The sequence below is a fragment of the Falco peregrinus genome, chromosome 6 (genome assembly GCF_023634155.1).
Source record: "Falco peregrinus isolate bFalPer1 chromosome 6, bFalPer1.pri, whole genome shotgun sequence".
Classification (NCBI taxonomy): domain Eukaryota; kingdom Metazoa; phylum Chordata; class Aves; order Falconiformes; family Falconidae; genus Falco; species Falco peregrinus.
The window spans coordinates 2,393,063-2,420,657 of record NC_073726.1 but is presented as its reverse complement, the minus strand read 5'-3'; the positions used below and the strand labels follow the sequence as shown (position 1 = coordinate 2,420,657).

Below are 27,595 nucleotides of genomic sequence, written 5' to 3'. Positions count from 1 at the left end.
CTATATCCATTTATGTCCAAGTCTAAGACTATACTCAACAAACAGCTGGCAGAGGACAGCTTGGTTAATACCTGGCTAAGGGGTTCACAGGTTGAAATCATAGCTGTAAAAATTAGATGCAGTATTCTCCAGTTAAGAAGCCACGACAAAAATCAGTTTATTATATATACCCAGAAGACTACTTCAAGGTTTGAAACTGTAAAATTCAGTGACACTGACAGTAGTTAGTGGTAATTCTAAGCTGGAGAATCAAATACTAATGCATATGATAAATAAACAAGGGTACAATCTGGTAATTATTTCAGGATAGATTCTTCATAAAACTGAGTAAATAGTTTAAAGACAGTTTTTTGGTCAAGATGGAGATTATTAATATATATTCTGAAGAGCTTTTTCTCAATTTAAATTATGACTCACTTATTAGCTTCAGAAGTTAACATTCAGTTGTAGAAAACTTTTCTCCGAAATATCAGCAAAAGCTTCACTGGAACTAGACATTATATGAGGTTAAAGTTACAGCAAGGTAATGTTAAAGGAGGAGCAAAGCCCACATCTGCTACATGTTTTCATGAGAAGACACAAGAATATATTTTTGCAACTTTAAAGATGATTCTGTGCATTTACAAGCTAACAAAGAATATGAAAAAGCAGCAATGAAAGAGAGTGCACCATTTCAGGTGAGGCTCAGAAGGCAACAGCAGGCGATGTAAGATTTCTGCCTTTTTTTCCCCTTTCCAAGGATGTATTCCAATGGTTTACAGACAACTTACATCTGCGTACTTTAAAGACCAAGACCTTCAGTAATTTCTCCTGCTTTTTCATTTATAGAATACAAACCCTGGTCTAAAAAAAAGAAAAACAAACAAAAAAAACCAACAACCAAAAAAACCCCCAACCAAAACAACAGCCACACAAGTGTTTCAGAAGCACTAAACTATCTGAAAGTCCTTACTGAAATCTTCTTATTATGCAAATAAACCCTGGGTTCATCCCTTTCATTGACAGGCACACCCTGTTGCTGAAGTCTGTGCCTGTACAAGAGGTTGTGCCTGCTGGTCCACTGAAACTCCAGCTCTCAACACAAAACTTGCTCATATCCTTGCACAATTTTACTAACCCTAAATCTTTTACCTCTTTTGTTCCTCTTTTATCTTGCAGCTTCCAAACTACTGATGTGCATGAGAATTCCAACCACTTTATAAACACAGTGGTGGGCTCCAACAGAGTGCCATCAGCAAGTCATGAAGCCTCCCAGATTCCAGTGCTGTATCCAAAAAAGTCTAAGCCAATCCTCACAAGAAAGCAAGATCCAGTAAGAGGCAGAGAAATAGTTCGGTCCTAATTCTCATACTGAACAATTGCAATTGGCTAAATGCTGTAGTTTTCACTAATTCTTACTTTCAAGTATGATTGACTCTCAGAGAACTTTACTGAGGTGCAGATCAGCAAAGAATGTTTAGAAATTTGGGTAAATATGATGAAGGTGATACTGCCCAACATTTTGAAGCCTTTGTCATGGTCAATAGATAATTTAGTACTACAGTAGTATCAAGAAATATAAGCAAAACACTGCATTCTGCCAGACAGAGTGGAAAAAATGCCATGTGGTAGCGGGTACAACCCACTGCTGTAACACCTAAAGCATCATGCATTTGCGTGCAGGTCTGGACGGAGATGTGACAGGTGTGATGGGGCTGTGGTTCAATGACATAAGTTGTTTGCACAACAGTTGGTGGAACAAGAGAATTATGGCTACCACCGCCTTGGCCGCTACTGCACATTTTCCCTTCAATCCTGTTCACAGCAATCACAAATTGAAAAGAAACATCTTGTGCCGCAGCATGGGCACAGGCACACGGCAAGCCCTCGCAAGAAGTGGCATCTAGGAATATTTAATTGGTTGTGAAAGAGATGTCATTTCACAAATTTTAAACAACACAAGCACAAAGCTATCTCCACATGACAGCCAGCAAAAAGGTAGCGCAGAGGCATTCTGGAAACAGAATGAGCCATTATTTCCCTCCCAGCAGCCATCAGGGTTGAGAAAGACTCGTGGACTCCTTATGACCCTAGACTGTGCATTAAAGTTTGTTTAGTGGTTTTTCTGTGGTTATGCAGAAATAGCTCACTTTTGGAACAAACAGCTCCAGCAGCGAGCGTGCAGACACACCCGTGCCTTCATCCAGTCGTTGCTGCTGAAAGGAGGGAGTGATCGTGAATGATTTGGCCGTTTCTTCTGACAGACATACCTTTGGGGCATCTCAGTGACAAGCTTAACTGGAATGTGGCTACCAGTCACCTGGGGGGCTCCCGGAGCTAACCTGTGCCATAGAATGCTTTCCACCAAAACCCAGACAGGTTTGGTCACACTCCGCTACTCACAGGTGCCTGCAGGCAGGCAGGCTTCATTCTGTTAGAGCTCTTTCAGGACAAAAATGCTTATAAATGTAGGACTCGAATATATTTTGTTAAAGACAGACTGGCATTTAGCATCTGTGACAGACTAGCATATTAAATATTTCAGTTGCGTGCAAACCCCTCTGTGTAGCTCAGCGCTCCTGGTCTTTCCCTGGACTGGAGCGGTTCTGCTGCTCCTGGCATTTCCGTGTGGAAGTTCTGGGTCATCCTTGCTCTGACATATTTGAGAGCTTATGGATGGAGCACCAGGCTCCAACCAAATTACTGAAAGAACTGGGGTAATCGAATTGGAGAATTTCTAGCTTCTGTTTCCAGATCCAAAAGCATTTAGTCATTCTGATTTTATCTCCTTGCAGCACCAATACTTAATAATTAAATTACTGAAACAAACTGTTCTGAAGATTATGATGTCAAACATGGCATTTTACAATTTTCTGCAAGTTTACTATAAAATAAATCTCTACCTAATATTTAATCTCATTTGTTTTTTCACCTGATTTTACATTTCACTTGCTTAATAATTAGCATTTCTGAAGTTCTTTTGGTTACAACACAAACACCAACAAGCTGCCTATTCACTGTAGAAGAACCAGTTCTCCCAGGAGAATCTTCCCTGTAGTATATGAAGACAGATTGTCCCAAGGAATGCTGGTAGAAAGGGCTGAGTGCAAGGCTCAATAATAACAAGTATCAATACTTTAAGATTAATTAAAGTATTATTAACAGAACAACATGCAAAAATTGCTGGCATGACGTAACAAAGTCTATTCTATAAAACACAGGCAAAGGACAGCTGCGAACAAAGAACAGCATCTTTTATCCATCAGTCAAGGAACTACAAGATAGCTTAAGGTCAACATTTTAGATATCTGAAGTTGAGTAAAACAAACTATCCAGATTTCTTATTCTTATTTGCACTTACAAGCAACTGTTACTGGTGCCTGTCCTGTACACCATGTGTCAGCAGTACTAGCAAAGGAATGTCATCAGCGTCTCAAAAGCATCACTTGAGTTACAACTGACAAAAGTAATTCTAAGCCTATGGTCAAAAAAGACCAAAACCAAAAAAAGCAAGGTGGTGTAACTCAGTATGAAGGTAACTTAACAGAAATATTCACTGGAAGTTCAACTTCCAAATGAAATTGGTTCTATTTCAATGTTACAATCTCTTTTTTCTGAACGCTTCCAAACACTCCAGAAAACAATAAAAAAAACAGAGAAAAATTTATTGCTTTTAATTATCCCAAAGTTTAAGATGTACAAAGTATTGAAAAAAAAAATACTTTCACGTTGAAACCTGGTATATGAAGTTAGTAGATAACAGCGAGATTTATAGTTCAATTTAGAAAGACCAAGCAAATCCCACCCAAACCCCAAACTCAAAACACAGCTGGGACACGCTGACACAACTATAACGAGTGACCAGATGTTGCACTGACTGGTGAGCACTGCTGATTCAATTCATCGCCCAGATAACTTCCTTGGCAAGTTCCAGAAAGGCTGCCTGCCCTGCCAGCGGAGTGCCCGGCGAGCAGCCCAGGTCACGCTGCAGGCATGCTGCTGAGATTCTAAAGCTACTGCACTTACTGCTTACACCACGCAGCAGTCCCTGCGCCTGGGAGTCTGCCACACCGCCACCCTGCAGAAATGATTTTCCACAGAGCTGCTGAAACCTTAAAATCAGAATCGACCACATATTTCAATGGGAAGCGAAGAGAGAAAAAAATATTTATCCTTCTGACATTTCCACTGAAACCAAAAGGAAAGTGCGTGCGGGTAAAAATAATTTTCTGAATTTGCTTTTTTTGTTGAGCCTGAAACAAAAATTGTAAGGACAAGTAAGATCAATGTTACATGTATTAACACACATTTTTTAGCACTTCCCTGCTCTATTTAAGTTCTAGTTATTGACATACGTATAAAGTTTATATTGTAATAGGTCTAACAATAACCTTTTGGCAAACTTAACCTTCCATCTGAAGTACTGAACCGTTACATTCAATTTCTGTAGCAGCAGTTTAGATATTTAATATTAAAATATTACATTTTAACTATTGCCAGCAACTGTCTTTCTGCTACTACAATGGAAATCTATTCAAACTAAAAGTCCTGAGATCTTGCGTTCCTTGCTGCAAACAGATGATGGAAAAGTGTTTTTAAAAAGGAGCTTTTCCCTGATTCCAGTAGGTGGCAATAGCTCTGCCCCAAAAAGCTCAGAGAAACTGGTGCTTCAGAAGGGGGATGGAGCACCGCACCCCTGCCCACACAGGCAGTACTGGGGAGGCTCTGGATTAACTCCACCAACACAGCAATACTCCACTGTCAGCCCTAAAATTCACTGGAAATCACTAATGTAACTGAAAAAGGAGCCCCAAGGAAATTTAAATAATATTGTAAGGCCACTTATACCAATATAATTATTTCACACCTGATTTGTAAGAGTGAGCACGTAACATAGTGTTGCTCTGGTTTGATTTGTGCATGCAGGTGCAATATCTATGCCAAATCTAAGGAATTTTATAAAATACAGAAATTGTAACTGATTACACTAACTTTAGCTCATGACATCTATAAGCAATGGGTAGCAAAGTCTTCACTGTTACATGAAACTCAAAGTTTGGGATCCGGCAGCAGCAGAACTCAGCAGAAATCGAAGTAATCATCTATCTTTGATGGCTTCTGACAACTAAAAAGAACTTGACATAAATAAGTGCTTTTTGGCAATAATTATTTTGCCAAGAAAATATGCTAAATGGGAACATACATAATCTGAATCACAGGTCTGAAGAACTAAATAATCATGCAGAACCTCAAACTCGTCTCTCATTATCATCTATGCAAAGCTAATGTGACAGCTGTGGAAAGCTACAGGAAAAAAGAGTCTATACATCCTACAAGCAAGAAGAAATGCCCAAAGTGCTGCTGTTCAGAAGTATGACCTACTATCTGACAGACTGCCCATATCCTAGCCTGTACTAACTGACAAGCTGAGTTAAAACAAGGTCACAACTTTAAATCAAATGAATCAATAACTCCAGCTCATCTGGTGCCAGTGAGGGATTGATGTTACTGCCTCCTTTCTCAAGGAAATGAGCCACACATGCAGACAGCACATACAAGAATTTATATGAATTAAACTCATCAAACATACTGAATTATTCAACAGTCCTAATGCAGAAATATGTTAATTTATTTCCCCTCATAAAGAAAAATCTCCTCTAAAAACTTCATCCTTTTAAGAAGGGAAGACATCAGTTTTACTGTATCAGATGGTGTGATTACTCAAGAGTTACTTATTACAGAAAAAAGGTGTGTAAGATTTGGATTAGTGATGCTGTTAAAGGTATAACAAAAAATTTGGATTCCGGATCCTCTATGGAGGGCTGTGTTCGACCCTACTGAATGTTCTTTATCAATAAATATCCCCAACCACGTGCACCTTTCTAAAATATTTTCCACTTAATATTTTAAAATATTAAAAAACAGAGAAAATTTCAATTTAGTAAATCTATTTCAGACTGTAAAAACCTGACGGAATTTGCTGAGACAATTTTCACAGAGAACTTTTATTTAAATCCAAACTTCAGCGTCAATGACCAAATAGATGTGAAAAACTACTAATGGAAGTAGTCCCCTCTCAGAAAAAAAATGCACATGCTCCCAAATATGAGTCAGTTCCTTTTGCTTTGGCTCCAAGGCAGAAGGGGAAAGCCCTCAGTCTCTCGCACCAGCAGCTCCCTGCACACTCGCACCCTCTGGTGAAGCATCCTCCTCTGCCCCTCTCTCCAATCCCCTCGGCCGAGGAGAGCGCCAGGGCTGTGCTCTGCCCCTGCTGTGACACTGCCCTGGGAGAACCCTCCTGGTAAGGCATGGACGTCTTTCAATCTGTCCCTAAAAAGACGAGCAGCTGAAGAAGCTAATTAGCAGCAGGCTTCTACAGGCAATAAATGACACTCTTCTCCAATGTACATTTCATAAGGGGGAAGAGAGAGAAAAAAGCTGCAGGAATTATCCACGTACTCTAAGCAGACTGACAAGAGACTGCCAATTCTCTCATACACGTTGGCATTTCTTTGCCTTCACTTTCCCATCTATCTTTCAGACATGCTTTTTGCATGGGAAATGGTATTTTCCTTCTAGTCCCATTTCAGCTGATGACAGAATGACTGAAATGAGCAGAAAGCTTGCACCTTCAACAGAATGTAAATTCAAATTTTAATCACCACAGCATCTTCTTCCTTGGACCACTTTTAACCGATGAAGACACTGACTCAAACATTTTCCCACCACAACTTTTCCTGACACAAACCAGCATTTGGACATCTTTTAGCTCAAGGGCCACTTTTGCTTTTCTATTCCAGTTACCTCAATGTTATAGCACCTGAAGTAGTTGTAACAAGTAACCCAAACAGCTGTCAGCATGTGTCTCTTCATCATTCTCTACCAGAATGCCTTTAAAGAGTAAGGTCTGGAAGCAGTGTTTAGTGGCAAAGTGCAATAGAAATAAACAGGTAGAGAACAAATGTACAAACAATGTTTCAAACCAACCAGTCCTGCTTTAAAATCCTATTTTGCGCTGGGTGTCTCCAACAAATATATTTTGTCTTCAGCATATAGTCTAAACGTTTCCAGAGCCAGAATACATTCATTTCATAAGAGGACTGACTACGAGTCTGTTTTGTCCTCCCTTTCAAGCATCCAGAATTTACCACTGGTCGAGTAGATATAATGAGTTAGAGCTATTAATAGAAATTACTAAGTGATTACCCTAAAGGAATGTAAATAGTTTCACAGTTCAGATTATCATGTTGCTCTGCTCATTATTTTACATCTACAAAGGACCTAACCTTAGTTCAGGTATTAGATCCAGTCAAAAATTAAGTAATAAATAAAAAGGGTTTCCCCCCTTGAACATTTAAAAAAGTAATGAAGAGACCGTATCTTCTGCTAAAGATCAACAAAATTCCACCCTCAATGTAAATTATTTAAGTACATACATAGATTTTACCGTATTTTTAAATGCTTAAAGAGATCTTACTATGGTTATGAGGCCCATCACAAAATAATTTCCTTTTAAAAGAACTGAAAAATGTGATGCCTTGAAGATTTGAGCAGGAGGAGTGGCTGAAAGGATCAGAACATTAAAATTGCACCTATTTCTCAGCCTACTGCTGCCTCACCAATAACAAAGGCTTCATCTACGATTGAGGACACAATATTCTGCATCACTGTATCCTTTTCTTCTTCCTATTTGCTCTTACCAGTTAGCAGAGATGGCATTAAAATATGCATACGAGATTTCTTAAGTTCCTCTTCTACCTCCCTAGCTCTCCAGAATCGCACCAGTATGTGCGGCCGTTAGACTGTGATTACACTAATAGCTCCTCCCAGAAAAGACCTCGTGCCTTAGCTTAGGCTGACAGACTGCAAACAGTTTCAGATCTTTTCTTCATTTCTCTTTTTGCACACCTCACTAATGTATATTAGATATTATTATGCTGAAGTACACAATCCTAACCAAATAGGCCAAACAGCATTCCATCCTGCCACCCAGTTGCTCCAGGTTTCCATACCTCGTGGTAGTGGTGAAGATAATAAATCAAAATGTAACTCTATTCGAAACCACATACGTTTGGGGTTTCTTTTCTAGATGATCCCGGACAGGAGAGGGGGTTTTCTATATTCTGGTTCCTACTGAAGTGATGAATATTTCAATTTAGTAAACATTTAGCATATTGCCCAGAACGGAATTTCTCTAAGAGTACTGGTTGTAATCGCAGCTCTTCTGAGTGCTGCTGATATACATACAGATGTAAATAATCTGTAGAACCTGCTACTTTCCTGAATCACTTACTCCCTCTACTATCTTTCCACTTGGCAACTGTGAGAGGCATAATCCTTTGTATAATCTGCATCTGCTGATCTGAAGACTTGGTAAAATAAATACTAGTTTCTCCTCTAACTGCTGTTGAGTTAAGCAGCACTTTTCACTGCAGGCCCTTGTACAAAGATTCCAAACCACCATTTCAGCAATAAAATCTTCTACCAATACTTAATGCATGACAAAACAAGCAATGTCTGCCCCCAGACAGAGGAGTGCTTCATTCCTGGAAGGCTGCTGTGGTGCTAGCCTTTCTGTGGTGACAGGGAAGGTCTGTATACCCATTCCCCACCACGTACTGAAAATGGATTCTCAGTCTTTAAATGTGTGAATACGTACATACATTTTTTTGGCGTTAGTAAAGCAGACACAGCAACTTTTACAAATGTACTTGTCACATTGCAAAAGACAGTGACTAGCAAAACAAAGTTAATGAACTTATTTATGTCTGTCTTTATTCACAAGCAGCAAAAGGAACCTGACATTTCTAGAAAAATCTAATGTCGCTACAAAGAAAAAGTATTCTAATCATTTTAACAGTCTCATCTGGTATGCATTAGACAACAGGCAACACTGTATGAATGTAAAGCTCCCCAGAATACTCCTGAGGCTGTGGCAGACACTGGCATGCTCCCCACTGGACATAAACCAGGCTGTTGTCTGAGAATCCAGCTAACGAGCTCCCATGTTTTGTTTGGGGTTTTTTTTTTTTTTAACCACTGGCATCTAGTTAGTGTCCAGGCTCAAATGCCAAGTCATTAGGCACATTTCTGCAGTGGAAACTCTCCTGAAGCTGGGAACCATGGTTTGACTGCCTGCCTGACCTGCTTCCTTACATTACCCAGGTAATTTAAACCCACTTTTCCCCAGAAAAGGCTTCCGAGATACAGTTAAATTCCTCAGCAAACTGACGTCCATGAGCAACAGGCACACAGTGACACCTAACAGCATTGCCGAGCATCTGTAAACATGCTATTAATTTTACATGGAAGGAGCGAGCTTAGGAGAGCACAGGCCAGAGGAAAACAACAAGCTTCCCAAACACAGAGCTCTTCTGGCACTCCCCTTTTGCACTAAATGCCCTTAGAGAGGGAAATGCTTTTTTATAATGGGGAAAGCAGGATTCTTCACGAAGCATTAAACTCCCATGGCAGGGAGATGTTCCTCTAACAAAGTTAATAAAAATGGCTGAAGAAAGCAAATCACTCAGCTCCTCTCCCTTTATAGATTTCTGTTCCCAATCCTCCTCCTTTGGGGACTGTGGAGACCTACCAGCTAATTTTGTGGACAGGATGGCTTCTAGGCTTGTCTCTGATCTGCAGATGATGTTATTATTTCTTCATAATTGTTTACTGTATAAAGTCAACATCTTTCTCTCCAGAGGGAAATCGCTCAGAGTCGCTTATGAGAGCCTTTTAGCTCACAGTCATGGGCCTGCTGTGCTCTTGACAACATACTCATGTCAAGGTTAATGTTGTGTCAAGGCACTATTAGCAACTCCTTTCCTTGTGTGGTTATTCTTTCAACTGTAATAATATTAATGCAATTTAAAGTTACTTCTAGAGCATTCTTGGCTGGCCTTTAGGGTTATTGCAATTACATGGGAAGAAGTTTCAAAGTTTCTGAGAGTACTGTGGGAATAATTGCACTTGTGGGGAAAAAACTCAATTTCAGTTTGCACTCTGAAACCACGGATCACCTCCACATTCAGTGGAGTCCATCAGAGACAGACTCTGCCCATAACCTCTGTCATGCCACCTGAGCTGCATACTGGAACCCTCCCATTGCATCCCCATCTGCAAAAGCAAGATAACGCCCTTTATCGGCTTCGGGGACTTTACAATCAGTGTTCATGAAGAGAACAGAACTGCAAGCCTTTCTGTGCTATTGCTCAATGCAAAACTTCCCTAAACCTTGCAGAAGAGAGTCCCAACACAGAACCCTCAGGCTGCACTGACAGAGAAGACACAACTCTTCTTTTATTACAACGTAAGAATATTCTTGCTCACTGTCTTGAAACCGCCCTTGGCATGCCCCTGGCAGAGCCGGAGGCAGCAGGGTTTGCTTGTCAACAGTTTTGTTAACTGCTGCGGTAATACCAAGGGCAGCAAAGCACCTGCCTGTACTGCTGTCCTGGGCGAGACGCTCCTCTCTGTGTTATATTCCAACACCAGTCAGGCTTATGTAACTGATTAAATAATAAAAAATAAATCTCTATTCTTTGTCTTACATGTACAATCTTACAAGTGTACCCGCTGTGTATTACCCATGCTGCTTCAAGGCCTGACTTGGACTTGTTCAGATTTATTCTTACGCTCCCTCCCTCCCTGAGGGCCACCGAGTTCCCTATGTTCAAAAAAGCCAAAATGCTATATTCGTCTTGAAAAACGTTTGGATGCTCTAATTGTCTCCCTAGGTTTCTATGACAACAGCAGCAACATAAACAGCCTTGCTGGCAGTCACAGGAGACTGAAATCTCTGCTCTCTTCCCTCCCCTCCCCAGAACTTCTCAACGTAGAACATAACTGAATAAATATGATTAACAATGCACATAGAGGCAGTGTCTAGTACACCAGGCTGGCACTGGGGAAACTTCTTGCAAATAAAAATATGTTACAGTATTTCGTGATAACAGTCAAAACATTGCCTGTTACCTCAGTGTTATCGAAGTACCTTGGGATCAACTATGAAGAACAGTGCAAAGCTATAAATATATAAACAGGAGGCTTTTCTATGTCAGCCTGTGTGGCTGCAGAGAGATTTAAAAGAATATAACAAGGTCTTCTCTGTTGGTGCCTCTAAGCACCTCTTACCTTGCTGGTAGGTTACGCATCAGGAACAGATAAGCCCCTGCGCGAACGTCAGGATGGTTGGGGTTAAGATGGCTGCAAAGCTACGTGGCTGTGCACACATTGTGTGATGTGACCATAGGCACCTCTCCGTGGCTGCAGCTCCCAGCTTTCCAGCAGGAAAATCATGAACAGAATGGATCGCAGCAGCAGTGAAATGCTCTGCACAGCATCATCAGTCCGAGTCCAGCAGAAGCTGTTTCTCTGAACCTCCTGCATCAGGCAGGCTAGCCAGAGCTGCTGCTTTGGCTGACAGGCAAACTAAGGTCCAACAAATCCCAAACAAATAGCTCAGATCTTCCTTCTCTCCCGAGCAAAATGAATGGCAAAATAAATTGGCCATAAGAGGCCAGTGTAACCCTGGAGGTTTTAAGCTACTTAAACTCATTCAGCCAATACCGGATGGCATGAAGCCATCAGAATACACAGGAGTTACAAAGAGGCCACATGTGATAATTAACAGTTATCAGCTGTCCACAGATCACAAAATCATCTTTCGAATTATTAAACCAGTGTCTGACCACAAAAATGCCATGTATTTTTAGAATAACTGCCACTTTACGTCTAGCTTGTGACAAAGTAACTGAAACGAAGGGCTGCAATTTCAAGGATCAGCATGGACATAATTTCTTCACCAGCACTGCTAGTTTGTCTTAGGCACTTGTTCTCCCTGGGCTGCCAGAAAGGTACAGACAACTCCTGCTGCTCAGGGACACAGCCGGGGATGTAACTACGCCGTTCTCACCGCAGTCATCTTCTCGCTTGGCAGGGAAATCCTATGGCTTTGTAGGACTGATTTTGCTGTAAAGCAGATTCAGTATTTGAGGAAGCGGATCTGGGGGTGGGTATCTGAATGTGAACCCTTGGAAGCCAAAATCTATGGGTATTCCCTCTGGCCAGCATGCAGAAATTCACCTGTCTGGGAGGAGGAGGAGGAGAAACACTTGCCCATTCCACAGAGCTGGGAGGGCACAGAAGATGCCACCTGACATTTCACAGCTTGAAGGACCAGCTTTTAGAAAACTGCCTGACTATAAAGACCCAGGTGGAGGCAAGATTAGAAATTAATGAAATAAACACTAGAAATTTGGATGAACATACTATCTTTGGAAAAAGAAATTTGGATATTTTATTGGTTTTCCATCTTAAGGCAGGACTTTCACTCTGGCAACTACCAATATAACAATTTTAAAATTGTTTTGTTCTTCTCTTGAAAGATTTTGAACAGGGTCCTTATGCTATGGAATTATTGTACAATATGGAAATACTGTATTTTGCAATATGAAAAGGAAATACTCCTTCTTTCCTATCTAACTTGCTCCAATAGGCTATACAGCAAGGAGTGCTATGTGAGAGTGAATCAGGAATATAAAAGGATCCCTGATGCTCACATTTACTATGTTATACAATAACACTGCCTAATAAATAAAGTTTGATTTTATCTATCAACTATTCATAACAAGTTTATGTTGCCGTTTATGTCTTTGTGCATGCTAGTACCATTTTGCTAACCACAGACATGTTACTTAAAACTACAGTATATATGAAATGAATGTTGACTTGGCATGCTGAGATCTGTTACCTTACAAATAGGAGAGTTCAAGTGCTGCAGAGCACGTCAGGATGTTAGGTAACATGCAAGGTATGATGCATATCATTGAAGACAGTCACAGAACAAGCAAGAGGGATGAGATTTTGCAGTTTGCATGATTATTTATTAATATACAATAACAGCCCCAAAATGATCACAGTGCTTTTAAATTAGGATTACAAAGAATATAAACGAACTACTAGGCACAACATTCTAACAGTACTGGAATCAAAAGGAGGGTAATTTTAGAATAATTTAAAATTAATGATTCTAGAATTAGATTTTTTTCATAGCTTCCAACCTCTGTCCAAAATGACTCACTGCCACCAAGGCACTTGGTTTTAACTTCTGAGAAATACACAGGAAAATTAAAAAAAAAATAAATATCAAAAAGCCCAAACCACCACATGAATGCCTGTTTTGCAGGTATGTTTACGGCATGCTGGTGGCACAGAAGAACTACAGCGAGGAGGTTTTCTCAGTAGTAATTACACATTTTATCAGCAGTAATTATATAATTCCCTTGTGGCGCTGAGCCATCTTAAACTCTAACTCAAGCCCTAATCATTATTAAAGTATCAATAAAGCCTTTACAGGATGCTGTTCCAACTCATAAAGCCATTCCTTAAGAACAGTCAATACTTCAGAAAACCTGAACATTGCTGTGACTTCACAGGAAATCTTTGTGTTAACAAAAAGAGGTGTGATGTACTTTGCAGTTGCATTGGGACTTACCTACGAACGCACACAATTATACAACCTAACTGCAACATAAGGCATGCTGCTGCTTTTAAGCACAGGAACACAGAAATCTGTGGCCACAAAACATGCTTTTGACAATGTGAAATTTTCAGATTTTTATCATTTTAGATGATTCAGCTGAGTAACTCAGTTTCTTTAGTAGGCCAATATTGAAAGTGTGGTTTAATTAAAGCATTTTAAAAGAACATTAATGCAGAGGGTTTTAAGTGTATACCTAGGCAATATGCCACCTCAAATGAATGAAGACTTCAGGTAAAAGCTGTTTTCCTAATTGCTAGTGTACTTTTGCCATACTTTCTAAGTGGCAGACTACACCGAACTGGCTGCACGCATCAGGGTCAAGGCTTTTATTTAGAACAGTTGTTAGAACGTAATAGCCTTTTTTTGACAATGCCAAGTTATTTTTTTCTTCCACAACATCCTACGAGTAATATTTTATGTGAAAGCAAAAGTGTTTTCAATAGCATAAAACACACCAGCCCACAGAGCACAAGACCAGAAAATCTTGAGAAGTGACATACCTGCCCCAAGCTGCTTTCATTGTAGAATCTTTATCAACAGGAATGCAGGAGGACTCAACAACACTTGATTTATTCAATTTGTAGCAGAGACCACAATCTGGATCTAACATACATCCATTACAATAGCTGAAAGAGAAAGAAATAAACACTTAAGCAACACTTTACTCATTTGTACATGTCAAAACCAACAGTATCTCCTTATCAGTCTTGGGATGCACTGTAGTCAGGTTGTCAGTGTTGGAGACAGATAATAGAAACTGCCCAAAAACTAATAGAGATCGCTTTCACCTTCCTCTGTACCACATTTTGGTGGCCCAGCTGCAAATCTCCCAGTGACACCTGACCAGGCTGTAGGAGAATTCACCTGTGGGATGAATTTTGATTAAAAAAAGATAGACCGGGGTTGAAGAGAAGGAATAATACATCATACCTAATAATCAAACAAGAATTTGGGCACATACAGATGCAGGAGTCAGTCTGAGATCACAACACCACGCGTCTCCACGTGGGAACTCGGCACCTGATTTCCCATTCAATGGAGAGAGTCAATATGTCAACAGAGGCAATTCACATACAGGTATCTAGTGCCCAGCAACATTCCACCTGCCCTTCACCTCTCACTGCAAGAGTGTGCAGTGATCTTGTAGATCATTACCACGCATCACACTTGTCAGCTCTGCAAAGATGTCTCCGATTTCCTTGGGAGCCTCAAACACCACCAGATGCTTACATTTAGGCAAAGTTTCCTCAATGCAGCCTTGCAAGCTCTTCAAATGACTACACGGTAAAACTGTTCTCTAGACTGCACTGGTTGCACTGACCTCTTTCCCACTGACTCTGCTGGGAGCCTAGATATCAAGCGCCCCACAGATACTTCACTTAGGTGTCAATCTAAAACCTGCCCCTGAGAACAAACCGAGCAGGATGGAGGCATGTGAGCTATGAAGGCATTCCAAAACCCTCCATGCAGTGCAAGTTATCTGAAAGCTTCTAGCTCAAGCTTCCCCAGATCTTGCAAACCCAAGGCCATTGCTACTGTGGTTAAACTGCCCAGATGTTTATCTTCCCCAGAAGCCATCTCAGATTCAGAGATACATTCTCACCAGTAAAGCCCCTGATACAGTCTAAAGGGATATCTTTAGGAGTTAAAATAGGAGGATAAGAAACTGCAAAACATGGAGCAAGTCTGGAAATCTGAAATTATAATTAAAAATGTAACATCCGGAAACGTATAATTAAGGTGCCCAAAATAGCTTCAGCATACATCCCTGTAACAACAAATCCAAGGAAAAAATCCTTTCTGAGTGTATAACTTTATCACAACAAAGACTTGGTGAATGATGAAATAATCTGCTTAAACTGCTATATCATTATGAGAAAACATAAAAGCAACTGTACAACAAAGTTCCAAGAAACTAAATCAGTAAAGCTGATAATATCAGTTTTAAAAGTCTGAAAGCACATGCTTAAAATCTAGTCACTCAAACTCTTCTTACTCTTACGTTTCTAAAAGAGTTACAATAAGGTCAATTCATAAGGTCCTTGGCAAAAAAGAGTGTTGGGGAAGTTTTAAAAACAATGTCTTCATTTGCAGTTTCTATTTCTCCAAAGTTTCAGAAATGTGTGCACTTTTGTTATATTCTTTCTAAATTATGAAATTACTTCAGAATTTCCGTGTCGTCTACTTTTTAGAAAATAAATCTATTTTACATACAACTTCGTCTTGCTTAACTGATAGGTCAAATTCTGGTTTGAACATCTTTTTTTTTTAATACTAGGAAAGCTACATTAAATCAGTTCTTAATAGAGATATAAACCACACAAAACATTTTTACAGTGGAGGTGAAACAGAATTTTCAGGTAAAGTCAATCACGTATTACCTAACTGTAGTAAATATTCCCTCTTTTGCTAAGATAAATGAGAAAATTGTAACTCTGTAATTATCAATTATGAAAGGAAGGATAATTCCAATATTAAATTAGCAAGACTTAGTTACATTTTATTAATTCATATTAGAACAGCAATGGGCAGCAAACAAAACAGTTGACAGGAACAGAAGACAGCAAATTAATAAAAACATTTTTGTAAATCACGAATAATAACATTAAAAATAACAAAAAAATACAGCATCTTTGAGTGAAAAGAATCCTATGATATCAAACTGGACGCTGATGTATGATTTTCATATAGTAGAACATCTTCCACTCCAATTACGTTGTGTATCAAAGTACTTGCTAACAACATCAATCTATAAAAAGACCCAGGGTGCTAGCAAATCCACCATGGCATCCTGGCACAGAACACAGCCACTTCCAAATACTATGTGCTATCAAGTGCAGCACTGGATTTTTAAGTCAACCATGCGTAAATTATATTCAATGTGAACACCATGTGCAGAATTTAACACATTAAAGCGGTCTTTAGACAACAATTCTCTTTGTAAAATTTCAGGGTTCAAGGGTTCTCTAGATTTATTCTTTTGGGGTTTTACTTCAAGCAGAAATACAGTCAAATAGCCAGCACCAGCAAGACACAGGAATGCAGAGAATGACAATGAGACACACTGATGAACATCATCTTTATAGTGGTGCTAGCAGACAAACAGGATGGGGACAGGGTGCCTCGTCATTTCCTTCAGTGTCCTCACAAAAATCAGTGCATGAGATGAGTAACAGAACTGAACATTGTCTACGGTTAACTCCACATAACCTCTTATTTGTTGGGTATCAGTAACCAGCCAACTGGGAAGCAGAACGTATCTTACTAACCTGCCCCACTCCCACCACCAGCAGTCCAGGAAAGACTTGAGAAATTTGATTATCGCTTCCAGTGCCTGCCTACAGGGCTGTTAGCTCAGCTGTTCCTTGGGCTTTATTTTATATCAGAGAATCACAGAATCGTTCAGGTTGGCAAAGACCTTTAAGATCATCAAGTCCAACTGGTCTTGCAGTTGGCATTCAGCATAATAAAGGCTGCTTGATTTCACATCATGCTAAATGTTAGGGGTTATAGTTACTCATAAAAGATTAACTAATTTAACATTATTATTTTCCACAGCTTTTCTGAAGCGTGTCTTTCACATTGAAAACTTAAATGACAAATATTTGTAAACCCTTTACCTTTGCATTAGGAATTTCTGTCATTAGCTATATAGTGAGTTCATACTATCAAGCTTTGACTTTAGGTTTTAGAGACAAGACCAATTTGCGTCAAGGGAAACCCAGAAATTTAACATACAAGACTTAAAGCTCTCTCAAATGTAACTCTCAGCAGACTTAGGGTGGGTAGTTGCTGTTCAGAGCATCTAGCATTCTTCTGTGCCCTGTTTAATCAGCGATAAAAAAATTTTATGTTGACTTTGACGAGGTAGTCATCACTTTTTCCAAGATGAAGATCAACATTTTTCCTCTAAAAAAAACCATATACACATTAAAACTGTTTTGTAACACGGTAATCTGTATCAGTTAACAGACTGATGATCACTGAAGATGCAGTATGAAATAAGGAAGACTTTTTTTTTTTTTTAAAGTCATTTAAAAACAAACAAAAAATCATGTGCTGAGGCTTTTTACTCTTAATATCTCTCAAAATATGGAAATAAAATATATAGTAGTTTCAGGCTTATGCTCTTCTTCATTCTAGCCCCATTAGTATTTGCTAAACAAAAATATTTGAACAATTTGAAATTGAGCACATATTCTTACATATGCTCATAGTGATGTAAATAACCAAGGAGACACAATACAATAGGAAAAGAAATGCTCAATATACTTATTGACATGTAACTACCTGCTACAGATCTCCTTCCTGTCCTTAAATGTACCTTCTTACCAGCCCTACCCAAATAGATGCCAGTATGTATCTATAAAGATACTAATACTTCATCAAATCTGCAGCAGAGATCAGTTACAGTCTTGAAAGCTCTATACCGGCATATTCCAGGGTGTCTATGTAGGAAAGGAAATTTGCATCCAATTATAAATGGGAAATATGCTTGTACTTTATCATGAAATATTTATTTTCGTGCTAAGGTTATGAGGCAGTGCCTTGGAAACAGGTTCCTCTGTGACGAGCCAGTTGAAAATTCCCAGGCAGGATGGTTCTCTATCAGACTGACAACTCTTCAAGATTGAAATACCTCAGAGAGATGATTTGATTTTGATGAAAGCAGACAGCATTACAGCAGAAAGGTTTTATAATGTGCCCAGTTTCCTCCCTGCTTACCAGCTGGGCTCCTAGGCAACCCAACAGAAAGGCGAGCATCTAGAATTCAGATGCTTCAGCCTATGTAGCAGAATAACAACAACCAGGAATGTGAGGCTCCAGAAGTCCAAAGATGCCTGGCTTCTTTGCAGCTTCAGTGCTATGAAGTCTATAGAAAAGCTTCCCAGTAGCCTGGCCTCTCAGCTTATTGGGAACTGCCATGAAATGGGATTTCTGTGTTCCTGCCTCATTGTCAGTGCATGTTTACTGACGGCCCATTTCAAGACCAGATATCCCCAAACCTGCAAATCCTCACTCCGTTCTGCCAACACAGTCAAGGCTTCCATGCTCTTATGTCCTCGCCAGCTGACCAAATGGAATATCTGACATCTAGAAAGCCTGACAGCACTAACTCCAACTTGCTAGCAATTTCTTGCCGGCCCAGCACTGTCAGCTTTCAGAATGCTCTGCTCTGGAGCAGCCTGCCCGATTAACTGTCCCTGAGGTTACGGGTTGATCACAAAGATCACAATGCCCTGCTCTTCCACAAAGGAATTAAAGTATATAGAAAAATTATTAATTAGCTAGCTGTACACATTTTTCTTGATACCAAGATTACTGTTTTCCTTCTTTCCAACAGTGTAGTTAACAAGCCTGTAGTGCAGTCTCTAAAGAGATTGAATAAAATCTCTGACCTGCTAAAGTGACCCTCCAGATGAAAGGTTGTTCATAATTGCTTCTTCCTCTGCTTTTCCCACACTGCTTAGAATACTTCATACTTACATTTGGTTTGTCATTACATTTTGTGCCTTAAATTTGTAAAATGACCTTCTAAATAATGATTTTCCTACAATCCTCAGAAGCCTTTTAATTTGAGCTGCAAATTGTACCTTGCCACTTCTCGGTGAGTGATTTAGCAGTAAAAGACCTCTGCTCAGTGCCCTTGCTCTGCAAGTGCCATTTCTCTTTCTGTCACACTATGTTGTCTTTTTCGAGCTGAACCTCAATTTCTGAATCAGTTTCCACTTTTGCCACATTATAAAGAACTTCTGGTTTTGCCTTCCATATTCTGTTATCTGATTATAAAACTGTAGCAGTATGTCCCTATCATCCAGTTATAGAAACACAAACTGAGCTTGGTAGCATATTATGGACTGTGTAGTTCTTTTCCAGAATGTAACACCTGATTTCACAATATTCTACTACATGGGTAGCATTAACAGCCACTGGGAGTATCAAAAACATCCGCAACAGGCACTTATTGGGGATGTACGCTTTCCATTTGTTGTGGACTCATCATTTTCACTGAGCGTATGATGCACATACAGCCCATGTATGTGAAGCAGTAAGTTATATGTGAAAATATGATAAACTCTTAACATGCAAGTTGAACTTGATGAACCTTATGAGTCTCTTCCAACTTGAGATACCCTATACAAGACATGTTGCTCATGTCCTGTCTTCTCCACAGAGTAAATTCCACCCTCGTGAGCTTGTTGAACCCAGTGCTTCTGCTCCACATGTTGCAAATATTCATGTTCCTGGAAAAGGTTTTCCTCATAGAAGTGTAGGAAAAATAAAAAATGCCTCAGGCAGGAAAGGCTCGATGTAGGGACAGGAGGTCTTGTAATATCTACTGAGGATTAGCACAGACCACCCAAAGAGAACATAAGCTGCAAATCACCACAGGCTGGAAAAGAATGTCACTTTGATTGTGCTGCTCTCCACTCTTTCCACCTTGCTGTTTGCCATACTGGAGACATGACCCTGGGCCAGGGGGAGATCGTCCATCCTACCTACAGAAAAGGTTTACCTTTTGCTCTCATGATTGGTTACGCACACAATCCTCTACCTCCCTTAGCATATGGTGTAGGTGCTTTCCAGCTCCTTAGAGAAAATCAACAAACGGGAATCAGGCCTTCCTTGCTTCTGTGCTAGTATTGCCCTGTCTACAACCAGAGAATGCCTCTTCCTCTGGCCCCAACTGAAAGAAAACGGCCAAGACAGCCAGGCTGAGGATCACCAGTCACGCTTATTCAACTGGACTCAGCAAGGGATGCAGGCAACTGATGAATCCAAACAAGAAATTGAATTCAACAAAAATATAAGTACTGTTGGACAACTACTGCAGTAGATTTATCAGCTCTGTTGACATGAGAGGACATTGGTGCACTTAGCTTTCACCCAGCTACACGATTAAAGAGCTTTGGGGTTGTTGTTTTTTTTTTTGAAAATTGCTTGCTTATAGACAAACTCACTTCAGTTAGTTATTAGGACCTTGTTTAAAACTGCCTGATGCTTGCACCTGAGGTCTCGTGCTGTCTGCATGTTTGCATGCTTCACTGCACCTCAGGCATGAAATCAAGCATTTTGTTATACTTCTGATGAATCCTGTGTTGCTTCCAACAGCTAACTACAAGACTCTGATTCAATATCATTGGCTAAGAATATGGGGGATACTTTAAATAGTTAAAATGTGGGCTAACTACAAGACACAACTTCAAGCTGTCATATCTGGGACACGGAAAACACAGTATTTCACAAAGAATGAGAAAAACCCACTCAGACTTCACGAGCACTTTCCTGCTATTAAAGGAGACCAAATGAGAGAAGTTTATTTGTTGAGGTCTACTGGCAGTCAATTAGGTAACACATGTATCCACTCAGTGATGTCCATAAAGAAAAGCTACCATTTATAATCACAGTACTCATATGCTACCTACAGTTCTGTAAATTACCACGCAGCTACTCCAACAGATCTAAATCAAAGTTACATTCAAATATGATCAACCATTTTTCATCTTCAGATCAGGCTCCTGCTCCATCTAGTTCACTGAGACTGTTCTTCAGTGACTCCTTCCTAGGTAAAAATTCCAGACCAGTACTGAATCCTTATTCTTCTTGATATGCTAGACATATAAATAGATCAGCTCTCTTCGAACTTTCCTTAAACCCTCTTTTCCAATGACTCACATGCCTAAACTAAGCAACAGTAAGTTTTATATAAACTCAGAGCACCTGTTTTCAGCATCTTGGTCTTTGCTACTTTCACTTTAGACCTGAAGAGGACCTCGATGGCTCATCCATTTTTCCTACCTATCAGAGTCCGATAAAAGAAACTACTCTCTACAAACTGCTGCTTTGCTCAACTCCTTAGATCATCACAGCTCCACCACTACTACTATAAGCATCATGTCAGCAGACTGTGCTGGGATGCTGACATCACATGAGAAGCGTCCTGATCTACTTGCACATAGATGTCAATTGTCTCTTGTCTTGGATGATCTTGTCTTTTTCTGAATTTATAGAGCCCCCAGCACAACAGCTTCCTGATTCATGCCTGGAACTGAGCAACACAGATGATAAATCACAGAAACAACTGACTTACATGTGCCTTTACTTTGAACGTAATGGCAGTGTCCGTATAGTACTTTGCTTTTAAAACTAGCCTACCAAAGAGACCCTACACATAGATACTATACTCCCAGTTTCTAGGCAGATCAGATACAAGCCTTGTCCGAACTTGATGAAAATCATCCTTGTGTGACTAAAACCTGCAGACCATATAAAGCATAACACCTTCACTTTGAAAAGTTTAAAAAAAATAATTCCCTGAGCATTTTTTCAGGTTTTGTTAAACAGTGAATTCTTAGAACTATTAGCAGAGCTGTGAAGTGTTGATGGGTTACTATATGAATAAAACAACTTGTTTCCTTGGTAATGCAGAAGTTGACTCAAAAATGAAGTTAAGTGGAAAAGTTAACAGTGGTTACAGGGTCTGAATTATACGCACAGATGTTACAGTTCAGGTAAGTCACCCTTCAAATCTTTATGTTTAAATTGATGAGATGAGTTTTTCCTCATTCACATTAAAGATGCTTCCTACAAAGAACTCGCGTATTCTTTCCTATCTCTTATGATTTTACATTGAATTATAAGTTTTGATTGATAGGAACAACATGCCAGCAAGTGAAAAATCATTACCAAGCAATATATCCTTCTATTATCTACTTTAAAAAGTTCAAGACCCTGTTGAGGTAATTTTACAGTTCTAGAACGTAAACTGTCTATCAGATTTTTAATTACATTTCATAAGGGCTGGCAAAAGTATTCTCAAATGTGTTTATCTCTTTACATACTCATAGTTTTCTGACCTTAATAGCAGAAACGCATTACTATATTTATGATTGCTATTCTCAGTTACCAGAATGACCAGTAGCTCAGTCATTTTGACATTAGAAACAGAAAGTGAAAATCACATTTAAAAATCACTGGTTCTATGATACAGTGACAGTATGAAGAAGACCGACATCTAGTTTGCAGATATATCAGCTTGTCAATGACTTTGCAAAATAAAGTACAATAGCCAGTATACTTACTATATGTATCCTAAAGCTGTTAAATAGAATAAAACCAGCTTCAGTTGCTAGGTTAGCTGAGTTTTTCAGGACTGATCACAATTATATACTTTTGCTATATTTTATTAATTATAAATAAAATACATATTTCTGCCTATTAGCTATTCTGTAAAATTGCTCTGTAAGGCTACTAAATATTGGCGCCTTCATCTCAGTCGTGTATATTTGTACAATGAGTTTAGGAACATTAACCACGTGAGAGTGACTAATTCAAAGATGAACAACAGAGCCCTTGTGTACCCAGAACAGCTGGCACCGCCTGTATTGTTTTAATCAAACTCTGAAGACAATCAGCTCGGGAAGGAATCTGAGAAGGTCCTTGTGCACAGGTATCACTTCCATGGGATAGGAGGATTATCCTAAGCTTAACACAAAAATTACTGTTTTCATATAGTTACTGAGGTGAAAAATATTGTTTATGCAGAAGAAATGCACGTCATGTCTTCTACAGCTGACCAAGTCTCAAAAAGTTGCATTAAGAGAGACAGACACATGAATGAGACAAAAAGACCAAGAACACAAGGCAACAGGACAATGATAATTTTCCAGAAATGGATGAACATCCCAGAGAAAAGTAGAATGAGACAGTCACACCTTTGATTCTTCAAAGATTGGGGAAAGGTGGTAGGGTAGCTAGTGCACATGCCCAACCTCGACCTCCTTCCAGAACCAGCCAAGTTCCCAGTAAAAATGCGAACACGTTTATAGAGTTTTGAGTAGTCAGATTAACAATAGGAATGGCTAGCTCCTCTTTTAATTTCTAAGATGAAGAATCTTGGGATGGTGTTGTTTTGCATTGTTAAATTTATTTCTAAGATGAAAAATCTTGGGAAGGTGTTGTTTTGCATTGTTAAATTTATTTCTAAGATGAAAAATCTTGGGATGGTGTTGTTTTGCATTGTTAAATTTACCTCTGAACTTCTCTGTGGCCTTGATGATGAGTAACAGATCAGAGCTGCTGCAGAGACTAAGATCAAAGAAAAGGGGTGGTCACACTGCAACAATCTATGCCATCTTACATGGGCTGAGTGTGAAAATGAGGTTTGATTTAAGAACGGCACACAGACAAGCTCATCTTGCCCCTCCTCACTGAGACAACCACCTACTTCCATTTGCGAGGAGGCAAAGTGAATTTCAGGGTTCAGTGTGTTCTGCTGGATTTGCGTTATTTCCATGATGTCCTGATGACACATTCAGGTTTTTATCATTTAATTATGGATTACTTTGTGGCTGTTGATCAACTATGATACTGTACATCTCTACGCCAAATGTAAAAAATTTACTTTGTATTTGCAGCGTATCTTACTGGTTTGTAATCTTACAGGTTTGTTATTTTACAATTTTGTTACCTTACAGGTGACTTGTAACTCCGTTTGCATGGCATGGCTCTTTCAAAACATGGTATTCAAGCCCTAGGTGCTTTTTTGAATTAGGACAGTGACTGTTCTTTCTTTGCTAGTCTGTTCTATCTGCATTGTTATTCTAGCAGCAGGAATTAATCTGTGCAGAGGAATATGGATCTGAGGGAACAACAAACGAACAGACTGTTTGCAGTAGGTCAGCCTAAGGCTTCCATAACGGACACCCACACTTATTCCAACCCAATGGATTTGCAAACATAAAAAGCATTTTTACTCCACATGGTATCAGTGAAACTTCTGTCAGAAAAAAAAAATAAATTACTGATGTTTTTATAATTTACAAATACATTTTGGCAAAGACAAATACAAGTTGTATTTAGGAAACACCTCCATACCTCTGAGACAGCCAAGCTGCAGACAGGTTTAGACTGACTAAGTGCACCTCACCTCAGAGAGCACTGCATCACCATCAGATGAAGGAGGCTATGTGTTGCATTTGTGTAGGCACATGTATCTAAAAGTGATTCTGATGGCTATAGGGAGCTGGCATTATGTGTTGATCTTCTGAAGTCCTGCTGTCTTTTCCTTTTCCAAAACGTTCTGAGACCTCTTCAAGGCTTGCAAGACACAATGCTAAGCAATATGAGGTACCAGCAGTTATACCAAAGCCAGCTAAAACACGGAAACACGGATTAAACAGCAGGAGATCACTGCCATTAAATGACTTCATTTTACTTTGACTTGCTATCTTATTTGTAACTATCCCTACAGTGACATATGCCATCCTACATGGCTGCTATCTGTACAGCTCCTTTAATGCCATTATACTTAGAGCAGCATAGAAAATATACTGGGCTGGCAGTATGCAGAGTAGACTTTTACTTCCAAATCCTCAGATTTAAGGATCTCTTTGACTTAGCTCCATAACTGCCATGGGGAATACCTCCAGGGCTAAAAATAAGAGAGGTGAGCCCCACAACATACAGCTCACTCTTTAGCTTTTCTTTGGTTTGCAGTCCACACCTTCTCTTTCTTCCAAGGCCAAGCATGTTATAAAGTTCTTCCAACCCAACTGGAATGGTGAAAACACCATCTACTCTCTCATGACAAAAATATTTTTTTAGATCTCATTCAGCTTACTGACCACGTGCACAGAAAGCAGACATAGTCATATCCTGAACAGCCACTGTTCCAAGTCAAATATAACGTGCTTGTATGTCATCCCCTCCAGAAATAATTCAGATAAAGGAACACATTAACACATATTCTCTATGTGTAGCTACAAGAGCTTGGCAGGAAGGCATGCTGAAACTAGGCTCCTTCTGGAGACATCACTGGAGACAAAATGTTTAAAATGTTTTTCTTACCTTGATCCTTGCCAAAAGCAAACAGTATTTCTTGCACTTACTGCTACCCCGGCTAAAGACACCTGAGAATTTTGAGGCTTCCTGGAATGGAATCAGTGGCTGATACCACCTCCCATAATGGACACTCATATGCATGATGCTGATGGAATATTCTACCTTTGTCTCTAGCAGGGTCAGGGTTTGGTGATGTTTTGAAGCCCAAATATTGATATCCCAAATAAACACAAGTGCAAAAGTTCTTATTAACCATATAAATCCCTATTTTTTTTTTTAATAATTTTAAATAGCGGGTGCTGTAGCCTAATTCTGTGATTTGTGGGCAACTACCTCCATTTGTTAGTTTCAATTCTCCTAGCTTCTGTGTCTTTTTAGTAAGGTATAGTATAAGATTAAAATAGAAGCACCTAAGGCTTTCTCATGTATTGCTCATTATTTCACATCCTCCCATACATGTTCACTTCTATCTTTAAACTAAGAGAGCTCCTTCTATTTCAAAACACTCTCAAATGAAAACATTTCTGTTCTTCTATTGCTCTTTTCTAGATCCTTCGAATTTCTATCATATCCGCTTTTGCTCACTTCATGTCAGAAACAGAAATCATGACAGATCAAAAGTATTCCGATACTTAATGAAACAACATGCCTTTATGAGAACTACTTTTAACTTGTCATGCTTTTGCCCAGAAGGGCAGGCTAAGCGTGCCTCAGTGAGTCTGAATTTCCCTCCTGACTAGCTGTGGTTAACTGGAAAACAAAGCCTGTGTTGAATAATTTTTGATTCCTTCTTAAGGTGAACTAGCCATACATATTTCTTCTATGCACATTTGATACTGTTTGAGGTTATATGATCATCTAGCTTTATTAGATAACAAATAATGAGTTCTGTAAATGGTGCATTGGCTCTCTCCAGACATCCTTTCCAAATAGTTAACTGAAGTCCTAGGCAAATCCTTCTGACATCCTGCTATCAATGTTATCTTATTCTGAAAGGAGAGCATTTGGAAGCTCTTTCCCCCTTTGATTCTTTTAACCAGATTACTTGCCATTTGAAAAAGCTGTATAGACACATTCCAAAATTTGCAAAGTATAGTTGACTCTGCAGTAGAAAACAAGTAAAAATATAGGGGTTTGCATGCAGGGATCTTCACGTCTGGTAGTATCTAACGTTGTAGTTATTAGCATCTATTTACACTCTTTTGAAGACCTTCTTCCCCCTCCCCAGGAGTCTATAAACGTTCAGACCCTCAGAATCTCATCTAAGACACTGTGCTGGCATATGAAAAGCCATGAAACTTGTAGCCAATATCGCAATGAAACTAGAAGCACACTTCTCATTTCTTGAGATTTCTCTCTATTGCAAACACATGTAAAACTGATTTTGAACGTAAGTAAGAATTTCTTTAGCCACTTAACTAGTCTTCTCTCAATAGGGAATTTTCTAGTCTGCCAGCTAAATAAGAGCACTCATATGTGAATTAAAACTACAAAATTCAGAAAACGACACTTTCCTAACACCCTAGAATTAATGTTATTTGAAACCATGACTACATATGAAAGTGCATCTTTCTACCTACAATAGGAAAAAAGGTCAAAAAAATCACATTTCTTTTTATTTGTTTGGTCTGTAATTATCAGAAGATTATTTTTTTTTCCACTCAGGAAAAGAAAAGGCAAGCAACACATCTTCTTGAAGTGTTTACAGATGTTATACAAGACAAATCTACAAGTAGACAAATAACAGCAAGCATTTTTGCAGACTACTTTTAAAATATTCCTAACTTTGTGTCTGCTATAAATCGCAGCAGGTGTGATATAACAGAGGAGATCTCAAGTGTGGAGTTTGCCACTTTAACCACCTTATTTATTCAAGGAACTCCATGGGAGTATTCAAAGCATTTAAGCAAAGAGTCAAATTTTCTCTACAGAGGGAAGTTAGGATTCTAACCTGAGGTATCTGGTTTAGTTCCTTGTACTAGACTTCGCGAATTGTCTACGACACACTAGGCTGTAAAACTCAACTCATCAGAAACAATCTTCAAGAAGATTGGATGAATGATCATGAAATCTCACCTGTATTTTGTGCAGGTAGAATTTTGATGTGAAGGATCTGGTGGATTAATTGTGATTCTTGGCGAGACCTGAGCTGATAGCAAAAATCCCGAAGCTAGGATAATAAGTGCTACAGCGGTACCTAAAAATACAGATAAAGAACAATGTGATATT

General features: G+C 39.3%; 1 protein-coding gene across 2 annotated transcripts in view; it reads right to left on the bottom strand.

Annotated features, from left to right (window-relative positions):
- The window catches only part of SLC2A13 (solute carrier family 2 member 13), a 169,320-nt gene that overhangs the window by 17,237 nt on the left and 124,488 nt on the right, over window positions 1–27,595 (bottom strand). For both annotated transcript variants that reach the window (XM_055808994.1, XM_055808993.1), the window contains exons 6-7: window positions 27,443–27,563; window positions 14,023–14,148 (exon numbers count right to left, since the gene is read on the bottom strand). In XM_055808994.1, coding sequence (XP_055664969.1) covers window positions 14,023–14,148; window positions 27,443–27,563 — 247 coding nt within the window. The remainder of the gene's footprint in view (window positions 1–14,022; window positions 14,149–27,442; window positions 27,564–27,595) is intronic.